The 14,716-nt window shown below is 45.3% G+C and overlaps 1 protein-coding gene across 5 annotated transcripts in view; it reads right to left on the reverse strand.

Annotated features, from left to right (window-relative positions):
* The window catches only part of LOC135916635 (plexin-B-like), a 479,058-nt gene that overhangs the window by 18,734 nt on the left and 445,608 nt on the right, over positions 1-14,716 (reverse strand). For all 5 annotated transcript variants that reach the window (XM_065450048.1, XM_065450049.1, XM_070539222.1 and 2 more), the window contains 4 exons: positions 10,053-10,229; positions 9,089-9,185; positions 5,895-6,281; positions 631-807 (listed from right to left, as the gene is read on the reverse strand). In XM_065450048.1, the coding sequence (XP_065306120.1) occupies positions 631-807; positions 5,895-6,281; positions 9,089-9,185; positions 10,053-10,229 (838 nt within the window). The remainder of the gene's footprint in view (positions 1-630; positions 808-5,894; positions 6,282-9,088; positions 9,186-10,052; positions 10,230-14,716) is intronic.

Raw genomic sequence — 14,716 nt, forward strand, 5'->3', positions numbered from 1 at the left:
GCTTTCTTTTCACACTGTGGTTTGTCATTTAAATCACAGGGTTATTAGAGATTCAGCGATATTTCACTAAGATCTTTTTAATTATTTTTATGGCGCTTACGCTACTGGGGCCTGAAGTCGGCCAGTACTCAATAAGGCGTTTTCACTCAGTACGTGACCTGAGAGCTAGCGTCAATTTTGAGGTACCGTTGTCGTCAGTGGATAAGTGCATAGGTGTTCCACTTTACGTCGTCGGGAAACACCTTGCTTGATCACTGGTAGACGCAACTGCATAAAATGCCACTGCATTTGAGGGTAGTCCACAGAGTTCAATACCTCAAAACTAGTTCATCCCTCGAGGCCTGAATGGCTTCAAATCTGCACTAATATTTTTTGTCTAAAGTACGAGTTAAACAGCAATTATTGGAATCCTGTTTATTATGCAACTGCCAATCCCAAAGTATATGTATATGTATATCCTTTCGAGCAATCCAAGCGAAATAAGGGAATCGCACCAACTGCTTAAACAGTTGTGCAAGTATCCGCTTTCAAACCGTCATCCTTTATTATTAATATGCGTCCACTTTGGTTGTCTAAAGAGCCGCCTAAGGAGATCTCAGAGTTAGCCATAAAGAGGAAATGCACACGTACCACAACAACAGGCAAATCCATCTCTGTCCGGTGGCCGATTTCGTCGGTGCTTGGAGGCTGAACGTCTGGTGGAACACAGACCAGTTGACTCATGCTGAGCGATGTTAAGTTGCACGGACGCGTGCCGATCGTAACATTAATTTCGGATTCCGTGGTGGCCAATCGAAGCATTTCCCCCTACAGAAAAATAAAAGTTGCACTGAGACTTGCATTTGCTATCCTGTCACTTTGTTTTACTTCGTTCTGTAAATTCCTATAGCTAAATACAGTGCCAGCGCATAAGGCTGTGCAAGTGGAGCAAACAGTGAAAGCACAGACTAATTTTCGCTTGTTCGTTCCGCTTGCCCTATCTCATAGGCTGATACCCTATTCTGCTATATAATACACAAAGCAAGTAATATAGCACTATGTAGACAACAGTAGTGGGGAACGTGGGGCTTGTTGGTGGACCTTTATACTTTACAAACGAAACAGCGCTAAAACAGACTAGGGCGGCTTAGAAACGAAGGTACACACACGAGCGCCAACTCACAACTACAAGTTTATTCGTGATATATATATATATATATATATATATATATATATATATATATATATATATATATAGTAATGACGAAGATAGTACAAGCGTCGCTACTGCGGTATAGCTCCTGAAGTGAGGAAGACAAAGACCAAAAAATCGGTGTCGCTGCATTCCTCGCGCTGGCGCTTAGCTGGAACTGATGCGCTGCTCTCTGTGCTGGATACGACGTGACTAGGACTCCCACTAACCGTCAATAAATCTCGTAGCAATATATACGTATATATATATAGACAGAGCAATGGGTTATATTGACGCATCGCCAGTTAGGAGCCGACTTACTGCTCAAGGGGCCCTGCTTTTAAATGTCCAGTCAGATGAATATATGAACGTCCTTCTAATTGCAAGTCAGTCTCAGGGATCGCAATCTCGACACGTATGCCCAATTCTTAACTGCGAAACACTTTTATTGTTAAGGAGTGCCGAAGTGGTGCACTGATGAGCAACTTTCCGACTACCTAAAGCTACAAGGGGTTTATCATGCAAAAAGAGTCACGCGATCCGTCCAAACTTATGAATCCAATTGGGAATCCAGGCGAATCAACACCGTGGTTCTGGCGTTCGCCCCACACAGGGACCATCCAGAGAAGATCAATTTGGGTTTCACAGCCCGTGAGACCATTCAATACGTTGAGGCAGCACCTCGGTGCTTCAAGTTTCAGCGCTATGGACATGTGGCCAAGTACTGCCATGGTGAGCAGCGGTGTAAATAGAGATAAAGAAAGAGCAATAAAACACAGAAAAGGCAAGTAGGTTAACCAGACGCACGTCCGGTTTGCTACCCTGCAATGGGGCAAGGGGGTATGGGGATGGAGAGAGAGAACAGAGTTTCGCGCACAGTGGAAGGTTCGCAGCGAGTCTAAGATATGCCGAGGACCGCATGATTTCAAAACAAGCGAGAACTTTCTTTCTGCAAATTGTAGTGGCGACACCCCAGGTAGCTATTGAAAGTGTCCTTTGCGAGCAGCGGCACTAAAGAGAAAGAAAACGTTTATCTTGAGACCAAAGGAAGGGATGAGAAGAATAAGACGAATAAAAAGACGGAGAGTCGCAGAGAGTGAGACGACATCACAGGAAGCTCTGAGAGTGAAACTAATTTCCCAATCCTGAAGCGTATCAGGAACCAACGACGCATTGGCGCCAGCGTACAGCAGACTGGCTAAAGCAGCGAAATCATTCCACAGACATGAATGGTCAATTTATGCGACAACGCTGCTGCACAACCGGAACAGTGAAGTTATGCCTCTGCACTGCAGCGACCTCGTTCGCGTTGTGGAGAAACGACACCACAACAGGAGGACTGTCAGCAGGGACTACGTGCTCTCTCTAAGGCCATGCGATCACTTAGCCCGATGAAGGACAAGCTAGAAGTAGTCCCGGTTCTTGTGTCGGTGATTCTAAGTTCTGCCTCCTCTTCAAAGACCTAACAACATTGACGCGTTCAGGGCACAATGTTTATCATCTCGCTCAAACGTGCCGCTCCTTAAGCACTGGAACTGGGTGGGTCTTGCATGCCATTTACCCGAACCGTCGCTATTCTTACGCAACATGCATGTGCAAATATTGGCCCTTTCCGAGGCTGGTCTTCCAAGTTACTGATCATTTGATGGTTATGTCGGTCATGGAAACCAATTTATTTCGAGATTTCCGAACCAACGCACCATACGATATGTCAGACATGAAATACCACACTTCGCCCTTCCAGTTCAAGACCTTTGCAGCACTGCTTTGGAGATAACTGCTGTGCAAGTGCAGTTGGGAAACCGAAGCCTCAGCGTGGCGTCCGTATATGGGAGCTCTCCTCAGAAGGACTCATTTGGAGAAATCATTAGAGACATCTGCGGTTGGCCTGCTCTGTTGATTATATGTCGGGACTTTAACGCGCACCATACTGCCTGGAGTGACAAGGTGAGTGATGCTTGTGGGAAACACGTTGTTAGTGCTCTAAATACCGAGGGACTTTGTGCGGCGAATGACAGACAGCCAACGTTTTTCCGACCATGGGCCTCTTACAGTGGCATTTACTTGACATTGCAATCAGCGGACATCCTCACATCATCAGCGACGACTAAAGATAGATGAGGATAGCTACAGGGGCTTGTTGGTACGGCATATCTTATCTTGTTGTAGTGCAAGCTGAGCAAGGACAACAGAAAGAACAAGGACAACAGTGTGTGTCAGATGTGCCTTTCTGTTGTCTTTGTTCAGCTTGCACTACAACAAAATAAGAGTAAAGATAGAATGGACAGTGACTATTGCCCTGTCTTCGTCAACATTGCTGGATTTCGAACCACCGGCCGAAGGTTCTGTCCTGTGACGTATTGGGATACGTACAGGGACGGCGTAGGCGAATCTTCTAGAAACCTGTTGGCGGATACGCTACATAGCAAAGATGAGCTACCGCTGAGCTTAAGCTATGCGGCCACTTCCCCATTTCGGAATTAAAGCTAAAGAATTTATGCGCTGCCCGTAGAAGAGCGGAACGAAGGGTGATGAGGACGAAGGGCGACCCATAATGCAGACTATATATAACAAAATTAACGCAGTGATTCGCCGTTACATAAGGAAACTAAGAAGCGATAAACAGGCGGAATTTTGTGCAAGCCTATTCGTCTTCACGCCAGTGCCAAGTATATGGTGGGTCGTTAATAACCTTGCTGGAAACTTCCGACGAAACAAACCATAATGTCCCGTAACATGTGAACTGAGTGAGTGAGTGAGTGAGTGAGTGAGTGAGTGAGTGAGTGAGTGAGTGAGTGAGTGAGTGAGTGAGTGAGTGAGTGAGTGAGTGAGTGAGTGAGTGAGTGAGTGAGTGAGTGAGTGAGTGAGTGAGTGAGTGAGTGAGTGAGTGAGTGAGTGAGTGAGTGAGTGAGTGAGTGAGTGAGTGAGTGAGTGAGTGAGTGAGTGAGTGAGTGAGTGAGTGAGTGAGTGAGTGAGTGAGTGAGTGAGTGAGTGAGTGAGTGAGTGAGTGAGTGAGTGAGTGAGTGAGTGAGTGAGTGAGTGAGTGAGTGAGTGAGTGAGTGAGTGAGTGAGTGAGTGAGTGAGTGAGTGAGTGAGTGAGTGAGTGAGTGAGTGAGTGAGTGAGTGAGTGAGTGAGTGAGTGAGTGAGTGAGTGAGTGAGTGAGTGAGTGAGTGAGTGAGTGAGTGAGTGAGTGAGTGAGTGAGTGAGTGAGTGAGTGAGTGAGTGAGTGAGTGAGTGAGTGAGTGAGTGAGTGAGTGAGTGAGTGAGTGAGTGAGTGAGTGAGTGAGTGAGTGAGTGAGTGAGTGAGTGAGTGAGTGAGTGAGTGAGTGAGTGAGTGAGTGAGTGTGAGTGAGTGAGTGAGTGAGTGAGTGAGTGAGTGAGTGAGTGAGTGAGTGGGTGAGTGAGTGAGTGAGTGAGTGAGTGAATAAACTTTTATTGGGGCCAGCAAAATGCGATAAAACGCGCACCCGGCTAATCCCACGATGGGACGGACAAATCTAGCTTGCCGGCCCGATCTCGGGCGCGCTTGACGGCCAGGATTTGGTCCTCGAAAACGGGACTTCGCAGGTGCGTGTCCCACTCTTCCTTGGTGAACTTCGGGCCCGACTACCCGCACTCCCAGAGCATGTGAGACAAAGTAGCAGCCTCACCACAGGCCACGCAAGAACAATTCGGGTAAATCTCAGGATATATGCTGTTGAGGGGCGCTGGATTTGGGTAGGAGTTAGTTTGCAAGAGTCTGAGCGTGACCACCTGCGGCCTGCTTAGTTTGGAGTGAGGTGGCGGGAAAATCCTTCTCTCAAAGTAAAAGTATTTAGTAATTTCATTGTACGTGATAGGAGCGTCTCTGTGTCCGGGGAGAGAGTGGCCCGATCCAAGGGCGGGAACTTAGGAGCGCCGGTATTCGACTATATCGCGAAGGAGCCTTCCGGGAGCTTAAAAATAATAAACCGTCGTGCATGTAACACTTTTATCATAACTAAAGAGATTTTTTTGCGAAGTTGTATATAAACATGTGTGTCATCGTCGGTTTGAATTTGACGTAGACCTCATTTAGGTACCATCCGAGGGAACGCTCAATCAATATACTGCCGTGAATAATCTAAGTACCTGCACAGACTGGCTCTGTAGCCTGGCTAAGGCATGTGGCTAGACTGAGAGAGAAAGGTGTACTCCTATTAAGCGTCGGGCCTTACTCTCTCGCACTGTACTTTCAATGCTGCATACAACTGCAATGTTTAACAGGGCTCAATAAAATTATCAACATTGGTTCAAATGGTTTTCAATAAACGGCAGTAGCTTTTGTTGAAATTGACAAATGATATTTCACCAAATTATAGAAAATATTTTAGTAAGCATGCTCGTTACGAATTTTTCTAAATGGAGGAAAACTGCCGGAGAAAGAAAGCGAGGCGATAATAGTGGTTGTTGCTCAGTCGTATCGTCAGAGCCGGCTTTCATTACGAGAAAGTTTTATACGAAGCGCAGAGAGAACTAGGCAGCGCCACGTCCATGACATTAGACGTGCGTGAAACTCGATCGTACGCGCAGTTCAGGACAAGACAAGTATCGGTATGAGGACGTTATGCCTGTGATATGAAATGCATCATGCTCGGGTCATAGCTAAGGGCTGAACGGCTACCTTTAATAAGCAATCGCTGTTATACCTTGTAAATATCTGACACCTATACATAATTGCATTTTCAAATTTTTTTTACAAACCTCAATGACGAGTGGCTCTCCCTTGTAGAGCTTTACACCGTCGTTGTCGAAGGGAAAGAAACGCGGGTCGGAAACGTAGGTGAGGTCCGACGCCACATCTGGGTAGAACTTGTTCAGTTCCTGCACCGATCGAACATCGTCCATTATGAAGCCGATGCGAAGCCGCACAGCGTCCAGCTCGTCGCCTTCGGATCCAGCTTCGGATTCCCCTCTTGACTTTACTGCCGTATTCCTCTGGTGCTGCCCTCTGGCCACGGCGTGTGCAACTACGTCGGCGCTCTCCGCCTGCTCTTCCTCGTCGTCAGAGCTGCTGTCCCTCCCCGGGTTGCGCAGGAGCACGGCCGGAGAAGGGCAGACCATGACAGAGGCGTTCAACACGTGGCACGACTGCGATGTCAGGGAAAGAGAAATAGAAGTGAAATCACAGCCCGGTGGAATGTTCAATCAAGCTAGTTGGTGACCCAGGCAATGTAATTCAGGAATGTATAGTCCAAAATGAGACGCGGACAAAGTGTATACGACAGAGAAGGCGTTATGTGGTCGAAGTTGCGGGCTACTTCAACCCAGTTGCTTTGACTTAAAGTAGGCAATGTAGTTGCCCCTCATCATAGCAAACAGTCACGTGAGAAATTATCATATGCAATTATTGTTAGCGTTTACTTCACGCTGAAAAGCTTTGAAACCGTTTGAACGAATAATGGCCTATCAAAATATCGGACATGGCTCGATTGTCCGACCTGCAAGTTTATGTAGTCTTCAAGTTTTATACGTCATATTAAGTTTAATTCAATTGTAACAGTGTACTTACAAGAAGAAAATGAACATGTGAGATTGAATTTGGTTTCGGCTTTTGCGAAACGAATGTTTACTGGCGTATAGCTCAGCATTTCGAAGCCACGGCGTTCCCGTGCACGCTGTCTGCTAGCACCGAACACCGTATCTGACTGATAGAGTTTAACAACCCAAAACAACTCACGAGTTGCGGAAGGTTTAGTACTGGGGATCTGCGGATAAATTTTGATGACCAGGATTTATTTACCGAGCACCTTGTACTCTGCACACAAACATCTTCTACCATCCGCCCTCGTAACAAACACTCAATGTGTAAGCATTCGTTGGCGTGTACCCCAGCAAAATCTATCTGTCAGGTGATAAGTGTTATGAATTATATCTACACAAAAATAAGTAATTTGCGATGTTAAGACATTTATTCATTATAGTAGGGTAAATATAGATGATTGATATAGCTTTATAAGCGATAAAAAACGATTGAAAAAAAAATTGATCAGAAAGAAAACCTTCTCTTCAGGCCGCATTGAAAGCTTACATTACCGCATGGCGGGTCTGTGTGCGGAAAAGCCTATGTGGGGCCATTCAGTAAAATATCACTGATTGGTACATGTGATAACAGTATAATAATAATAATAATAATAATAATAATAATAATAATAATAATAATAATAATAATAATAATAATAATAATAATAATAATAATAATATTAATAATAATAATAATAATTTATTGGTGGCGTAAAAAAACTTGCTGACGTCGCCATCGCCGTCGCTACGTCAAGGTCATAACCAAAAAATGGAGGAAATAAACTTTTTGTAAAAGAAGGAAGAAACAGCTGTGCTGAAAGCCGTTATGATGGCGTTCCCGCTCAGTTGATACGAATGCTTTGAAGGGGCCATGCAACTTCCTGGAAACTAACTTCCACACCGTTCAGTGCACCTATTTCATTTCTTGGTCACCGGAAAAGGGATGGGTAGATGTGCATAAGCTAGGAAAAGCTAGTAAGCAATAGCGAAGTAACAGCCGGGCCAACGCTTACGCATTAGTAGAAAATTTTCAGATCTCCAGCAATATTAGACGGAAAATGAATGAGAAACAGGCTACGATAACTTCGATGCGTACATCAAATGTGCCTTCAATAGCGAATCTAGCTGATTGCGGTTCTACCACCATACTTTGTTACTCTTAGTTCCAAGTCATAAAAAAGCAGGCTCATAATATTGCGGAAGCAAGCAGTCAGCGGCGCTGCCATCTTGCATTCCAGGGACCCTCCTCCATTTTCCGCGTAAGTGCTCCTCCACAGACGCCGCAAGGTGACACCCGCCGTGGCATGCTTAGTGACAGTGGTGTTGGGCTGCTAAGCACGAGGTCGCGGGATCAAATTCCGGCCACGGCGACCACATTTCAATAGAGCGGACTGCTAAAACACCCGTATGCTTAGATTTAGGTGCACGTTAACGAACCCCAGGTGGTCCAAATTATTCCGGAGTCCCTCACTATGGCGTGCCTCATAACCAGATCGTGGTTTTGACACGTAAAACCCCATAATTTAGTTTTTTTTTTAATTTCAGATGCATGGTCAGAGGTATCAGTAAGCAGAGCTCACACGTAAAACGGTGGCTTGTTCCAGTACGCACGTGCCGTACTGTACCCAATGTGCACGCCTCTCGTGCTTCGTATAAGCTTGATGGCCATATAGCTCCTCGACCCAGCAGTACAATATACCATATTTACTCAATTTTCACGCTCAGCCAATTTTCACGGACAGTAAAAGATGTAATATTATTTATATAAATATGATGAGCTATTCTCAATTATAACACGCTCCCCTGTTATCATACTACAAGAAGTTATAATTTAATGGTCCTTGATTTTTCACTCACGAGTTTTTGTAGCAATAGTGATGGAGAAGTGGCGTTTTATTCTGACTTAAGAAAACAGGACTTGCTGTATCTGGGCTACAGGACACTGGATATCACTTGTCGTTGCTGTCGGAGCACTCCCTGTCAAGCTCTCAGAGTATCTAATTTTTGGTGCCCCCTTTGCCTTTTGAGACACCGGATTTTTTAAACTCCTTGCAGACCTCGGCAACCTAACTATACCATCTAGAATGCGCTATAATCTGAAGAACTGACAGAACGGGTTCAAAACTACCGCAGCTTCTACAGCTGCAGCTACGTCTGGATTTGGCGTTATTGTGGAATCTTTAATCCCAATGACCACAGCTTGTCTCTAGTGCAGTTTTTGTACCGTACTGGAGAGTACTGCGCATGATATTATTTAAGTAAAATAAGTAACGCGCACGCTATAGTTTAAGTCAAATAGTTATTTAATAACTCACGTCTGGGCGTGTATCTCTGGATTAACAACACAAGGAAGCGGAATCCGAGGTTCCCCTTACCGTTTCGTTTACTTGGCGAAACCTGTTGAACACCGCCATACGTGGTTGCTGAATAGACGTCAAGTTGGTTCCGTAAATGTGGATGTGTCTGCCTCCACTGAAAAGTAAATATAATGAAAAGTTAATCAGTACTCAATGCTACGCACAACCAGGATGGTTACAGCGTGCCCGCGATTCATGACTAAGCTAGTATTTTATTTTATTGTGATATCAGTTCGAAATAAAATACAAATTATTGGCGTTGCTCTACAATTTTAGAGCATAAGTTTCACAATGAGATAATTAATCAGCAAATTATTCATTTAACTACGATCAAATGCAAGATAATGAACTTGCAGTTACAATGTGCTTTATTTCACCCCATGAGAAATTGTCTTTGCACGTGAGCCAACCACGTGTCTTCTAAATCTTACTGTTTCATGTGGAACGCAGTTATACCTGGGAATTGTTCTCAGCTTGTGTACTAAGTGCCCGCCATTCAGCTATCTTAGATATATATCGATGAGGCTGGGTCGCAGACTAATAAGCTTAAAGAAGCGGCTGGGACTGTGGCCAACGGCTACTTTTCAGAAACATAATATTGCCGCCCTTATCGAGTTTATGGAGATCACTCATAGCGTGTATAAAAACTAGAACATAACAATTGCAAGGGCATTCTTGCTTGCTGAAGATGTTATTGTATGTGTATACAATATTATATGTATATAGTATGTTTAACATTTTATGCACTTTCCTAGCTTGTGTAGTTTTGCTTGTCCATGTTGTAGCTATGATGTTTGCGACATTTTAAAGTGTATTTCTTTATGCTGACATTTCGTGCTTTGAAGAGATCGTAATGCCATATTACAATGTATCGTTTTTAATGTATGCGACAATTTGTTTTTTGTGATATACTTCCATGTTAGTCATGAGAAAAGTAGTAGTCGTTATTCCTTCACCTAAAAAATAATTCTACACTGCGCACCTGAGGAAGCTTTTAAGCGGTTGAATTCTGTGCAAAGAAGGGTCCTCAGTGTAGAAAAATGGGTTGCTCAGGGTCAGGTTGGCACCGTCAATGCGCAGAATCAGCTGGGAGACCTGATACGATGGGTAGGGCGACCTGGACGTTCGGCAACTGATCTGGCTGCTGCTTGCAAGAGACCTGCGAGCGACACACAGCATGAGAAATGTGTGACCATACGCGAACGACTCTGTGTACATCCAGAAACACCACACCGGCTAACCCTCATTTATCTGGTTTTCGTTGTCAAAGAAGCCGGCATTGACTAGCCTCTCAGTGTCGAAGCTTAGTATAAAGCTACAAAATGAAAATTACGCAATTCAAAAAAAAAAACGTGGTACCAAAGTAGTGTCGAATCCAATTTCCTTGACATAGCGGGAACAAGTTTCGGTAGATGGGCCTACACTATACTTAAAGGGGACGCGTTCCCATGGATCTTTAGTTTATTTTTGTGCGTAATATTAGTGTTGCGGAGGTACAAAGTTTATCAAGCTAGAAAGCCACTATGAGACACCTGCCTTTCGAAACAGGTGTCCAGCCATCAAAATATCAGTTCGCTCTTCTTAATCAGCTTCATCTTGGTTCGGCGTTGCCTGCATAAGGTACTAGCATGCGCCTTCTTTTTTTTTTTACTTCGTAGATTTTTATGATTTATGTTAGGTCATGTACTCTGTTGGCGAATGAACGACGAAATAAAGCAATTCGAGGGCATTCACTTTCTGGAGGAAAGAAGTTAACGAACCTCAACACATAGCAGCCGTATTCTATTACTCCGAGATTTCGTGCAACCTATGGCGGGCAACACCACACGTTCCTAAATAATTCTGGTCACCAACCATAACTGGCTAAATCAGTGATGCGTTTTATTAGTCGCAATGCTCTTAGTTATTGAATGGACATCACTTGCATACATGTGTGTATGGATTTCCTTTTTTACTAGAATTTCCTAGCATAATCATCGGCCTCAACTAATGACCGAATGCGACCTTGCTTACCTCAACTCACGTTTCATTCTTGTTTTTAATCCTAATTGAAGTATACATTTATGCGTGAGTAGGAAAAATACTACATGTTAGAATCATCAGGACCGAAAATGTAGTAATGATTTATTAGTGGAAGAGAGAGCTAAAAAGAATACAGGTCTCACAGAGGCACATTGCGACAGGGTTGAATTGTGACGCAGGTGAAAAAAAAAAATTCTAGGCGACCCTAATCTTTGACTTAGGTGTCTGTTAGTGGCACTCGCACCTCGGCGTTGGTGCTCTTTAGGTTAAGCAAGCGAGCATCTTTCCCCCGCAACGACATGCGGGCAAGGAACTACGGAGGCCGAGGAGGAAGAGCAGCGCACGCCACGTGGAGGGGCGTCGCCCCTAGCGAGCGGCGCACGAAGCGTACCTTACGCGGCCTCTCTGGTGCTGACGTCAGAGCATGTAACGAGTGCGCGCGCACAGCTGTTGCGTGCAAGCGAGTGAGCGCCGGTAGAGAAGAAGCAAAAAAGGAGCGACTGACGTCACTTCCGCTCTGCTGGGCAGATGTTGAGTCTGTGCCAGGCAACTGTTCTTCATTAATTAGGCAGGTAATTATCATGCAATCACCGTGTGTGGGACGTCGTTATTCACGTCATTAATTCCGCTTTTTACTTCCGGGTTTCCAGGAATTTCGCCAAAGTTGTGCTCACGTGGCGGGTTCTAAATTCTATGATTCTGTGCTTTGATGTGCGGTAATCAGTGATATCAAAATAAATATAATTATTCAAGTCACTTCAATAACTCAACATGTAGCTAAACTTATGCTCTAGTATCATATCTGTAATGAAACCCATGAATTTTGTACTGTACTGTGTTTTTCTATATTTTTTTCAGATTTATTTTGAATTACGTCCGCGGTGGTCTCAGGAGGTGAACCGGAAATGCTGGGCAAGAAACGAGAGTGTCACTCGATGTTCGCGCCACTAATAAACACTCTATTGAACCGATAGAGTTGCTGTTGGAGATAACGGCTCCACACCAACGCACGCTGATAGCCATTTAAGGATTTACCTAGTCGGTGTACATCATACTTTTTATGGGAGACGGCAAACTGAACAGCTCCAACACGAGCGCCATAGCCAGAACTGTAATATACGGAATTGTAATCTCAACGATAAAACGAAAATTTTTTTCCGAGCCGACCTGACATGAAGCTCGTGATTAAATTGTCCGAAACGTCTGCGTCACCTCGAAAGCATCGGTACAAGTGGGTTCCGCGCTACACCGCTGGGTTAGAGGCGCATCCGTATTATTTATACGTTTCCGTTGTGACCAAAGCTTAGATATATTATCTCTGTACAGGAGACACTCTTTTAGGCCACACAAACAGTTTTTATTTCTTTTTACCTTCTACGCAAGAAAAAGTGGAAGAACTAGTGCAGAGGACGCATTTTCGAGTGTCAACACTTTGTCAGCAAAGTGCGGGTCGGTGTACTTGTACCACCTGGCCGAGGGTAAACTAAGAGTCCGCTTCCACCGACCAAGAACAAATGTGCGGCGGGATATTTCCGTCCACTGGGCGGCCGTAATCAAATTTTGAAGCGGTGCACCTCTTGGCAAATGGAAAGTCCTAAGGGTCTTCCCCAATTTTACCTCTGCACTTAGTATATCCAGCTATATTTTTTTCTCTCTACAGGCCCTGCACGCCTTCGCAAAGCTTACCCACCGAGCGGACTGCGCCATCTGTTGATTCTCGACGCTACGTGACTAGACTTGTCATCGAGCACGAGGCAAAGGACCTTTTAACGAAATTAGGCGACCTCTTCTTTCTGAATCCCTTTTTATCCCGAAGACTGCGTTTAACTCTGCCTCCTTCTTTATAGACTAAGTGAAAGCGTACAAAAGCTATAAACGCATTGTGCTTCAAAGGCACGACGCTCAGTATTAGACTGAGATGATGAAACCCTGTATGCTATATCTCAATTTTTTCTTTTGACGTGGAGCTTTCTAGTAAGCTAAATCAAGGGAAAGAAGTCTGTTCTGCATTTGCCCAACGTCGCACCATTGTGCATTGAATAAGGGATGACAAGAAACAAGGACTTCGCATCATAACAGGCTAAATCTAAGTTATTTCGTTTTGGTAGATTTTTTTTCGACAAAATCCACTGCGGTGGCTTAGCGGCTATGGTGTTGGGCTGCTAAACATGGATGTCGCGGGATGGAATCCCGGCCGCGGCGGCCGCTTTTCGATGCAGGCGAAATTCAAAAACGCCCGTATAACGTGCATAGGGTGCACCAAGGTGGTCAAAATTAACCTGGAGCCCTCCACAACGACATGCCTCATAATCAAATCATTCTTTTGGCGCGTAAAACCTAAGCATTCATTCATTAAATTTTTTCTCCAGAGCAAAGCCGCTATGACAGGTGCTTCTTCTACGTCCTGTGTGCTGTAGAACACTTTTTGAAGAACAAAGGCAGCATGGTTGACAGAGGGCAGATGTGTGCCAGAGGCCACCGTGTTGAGCCCATTGATGTGTAGCTCAACGCGAACAAATACAGGCGGACACAGGAGACGGAACAGGTGTCAACGCGTAATATGAAGAAAAGCAGCTCTGCTGAGCCTAATAGCTTGGTCTAGTTGGTACTTGCTGTGACATATGCGTGTCGCTAAGCGGACGCTCACGAAAACACAGGCACGAAGGAAAACAATCGTCATGATTGCTTTTTCTTTCGTGTCTGTGTTTTCGTGTGCATCCTCTTAGCGGCAACTATCTCCTAGTGCGTTAAACCTATCCGGCAGCACCGATGAGGGCTACCTAGACGTCGTATAGACCCATTGCCCACAGTGCCACATTGGGTTCTCTGCATCCGTTTGTCCCTTATATTTCTGCCACTTCGCTAAAGCTCCCTCCCATTCAAGGAGAAGACCATGAGTGGAATGCAATGTTCTTCTCTGCCATTCCTTTGTTACATTATCCGCCTATGAAATTTCATACGAGACCCAGTGACGTACGAAGCATTCATATAGCTAGCGGTTCCCGACAATGGGCCTGCGGAGCATTCGCCCTAGGGCCAAATTTTATAACGGTTCGGTTGGGGAACCGTTCCTTTGGCCTCACCTGATTGGCCAGAATTTTGATTACATCACAGGTCGTCAGAGGCAGCGGAGCGGTATCGCAATTTTCGAATACATCACGCATCTGTCAATCATCTTCAAAGCGAACCGGCCGTAGGAACCGGCGAAGGGGTAGTCCGTTTTGGGTTCCGTTGCTGTGGCTTGGCTGTTGGCTTGTGACCCTGGCCGCGCGCGCCGGTCGCGCGTCCCCGTAGACACGCGGGCGTCGCGCGCGCGTGCGTTGGTTGCTTCGGAAGCTATTACTTGCCGAATTCGTCGTCTGCTTGGCGTTGCTATTTCGGTGTCGACCACGGCTGGAATTGCGATACGCTTTCGAAGAAGTGACCAATAATTCATTGCACCGCCCTTGCTCGATTTCTAAGTAGACCTTTTGCAGGCTACGCTATCAAATGGAGGAGACTCGGGTGCAAGCGTACGAGTGGCCATTCCACGCAGAGGGAGGAATATTGCGCGCTGGGGTTCATTGCGACCGGTCTGCAGCTCCCAGAGCTCAGTCGGACGCGAAGCATTCGTCGGAATTGCCT

The sequence above is a fragment of the Dermacentor albipictus genome, chromosome 5 (assembly GCF_038994185.2).
Source record: "Dermacentor albipictus isolate Rhodes 1998 colony chromosome 5, USDA_Dalb.pri_finalv2, whole genome shotgun sequence".
Taxonomy (NCBI): domain Eukaryota; kingdom Metazoa; phylum Arthropoda; class Arachnida; order Ixodida; family Ixodidae; genus Dermacentor; species Dermacentor albipictus.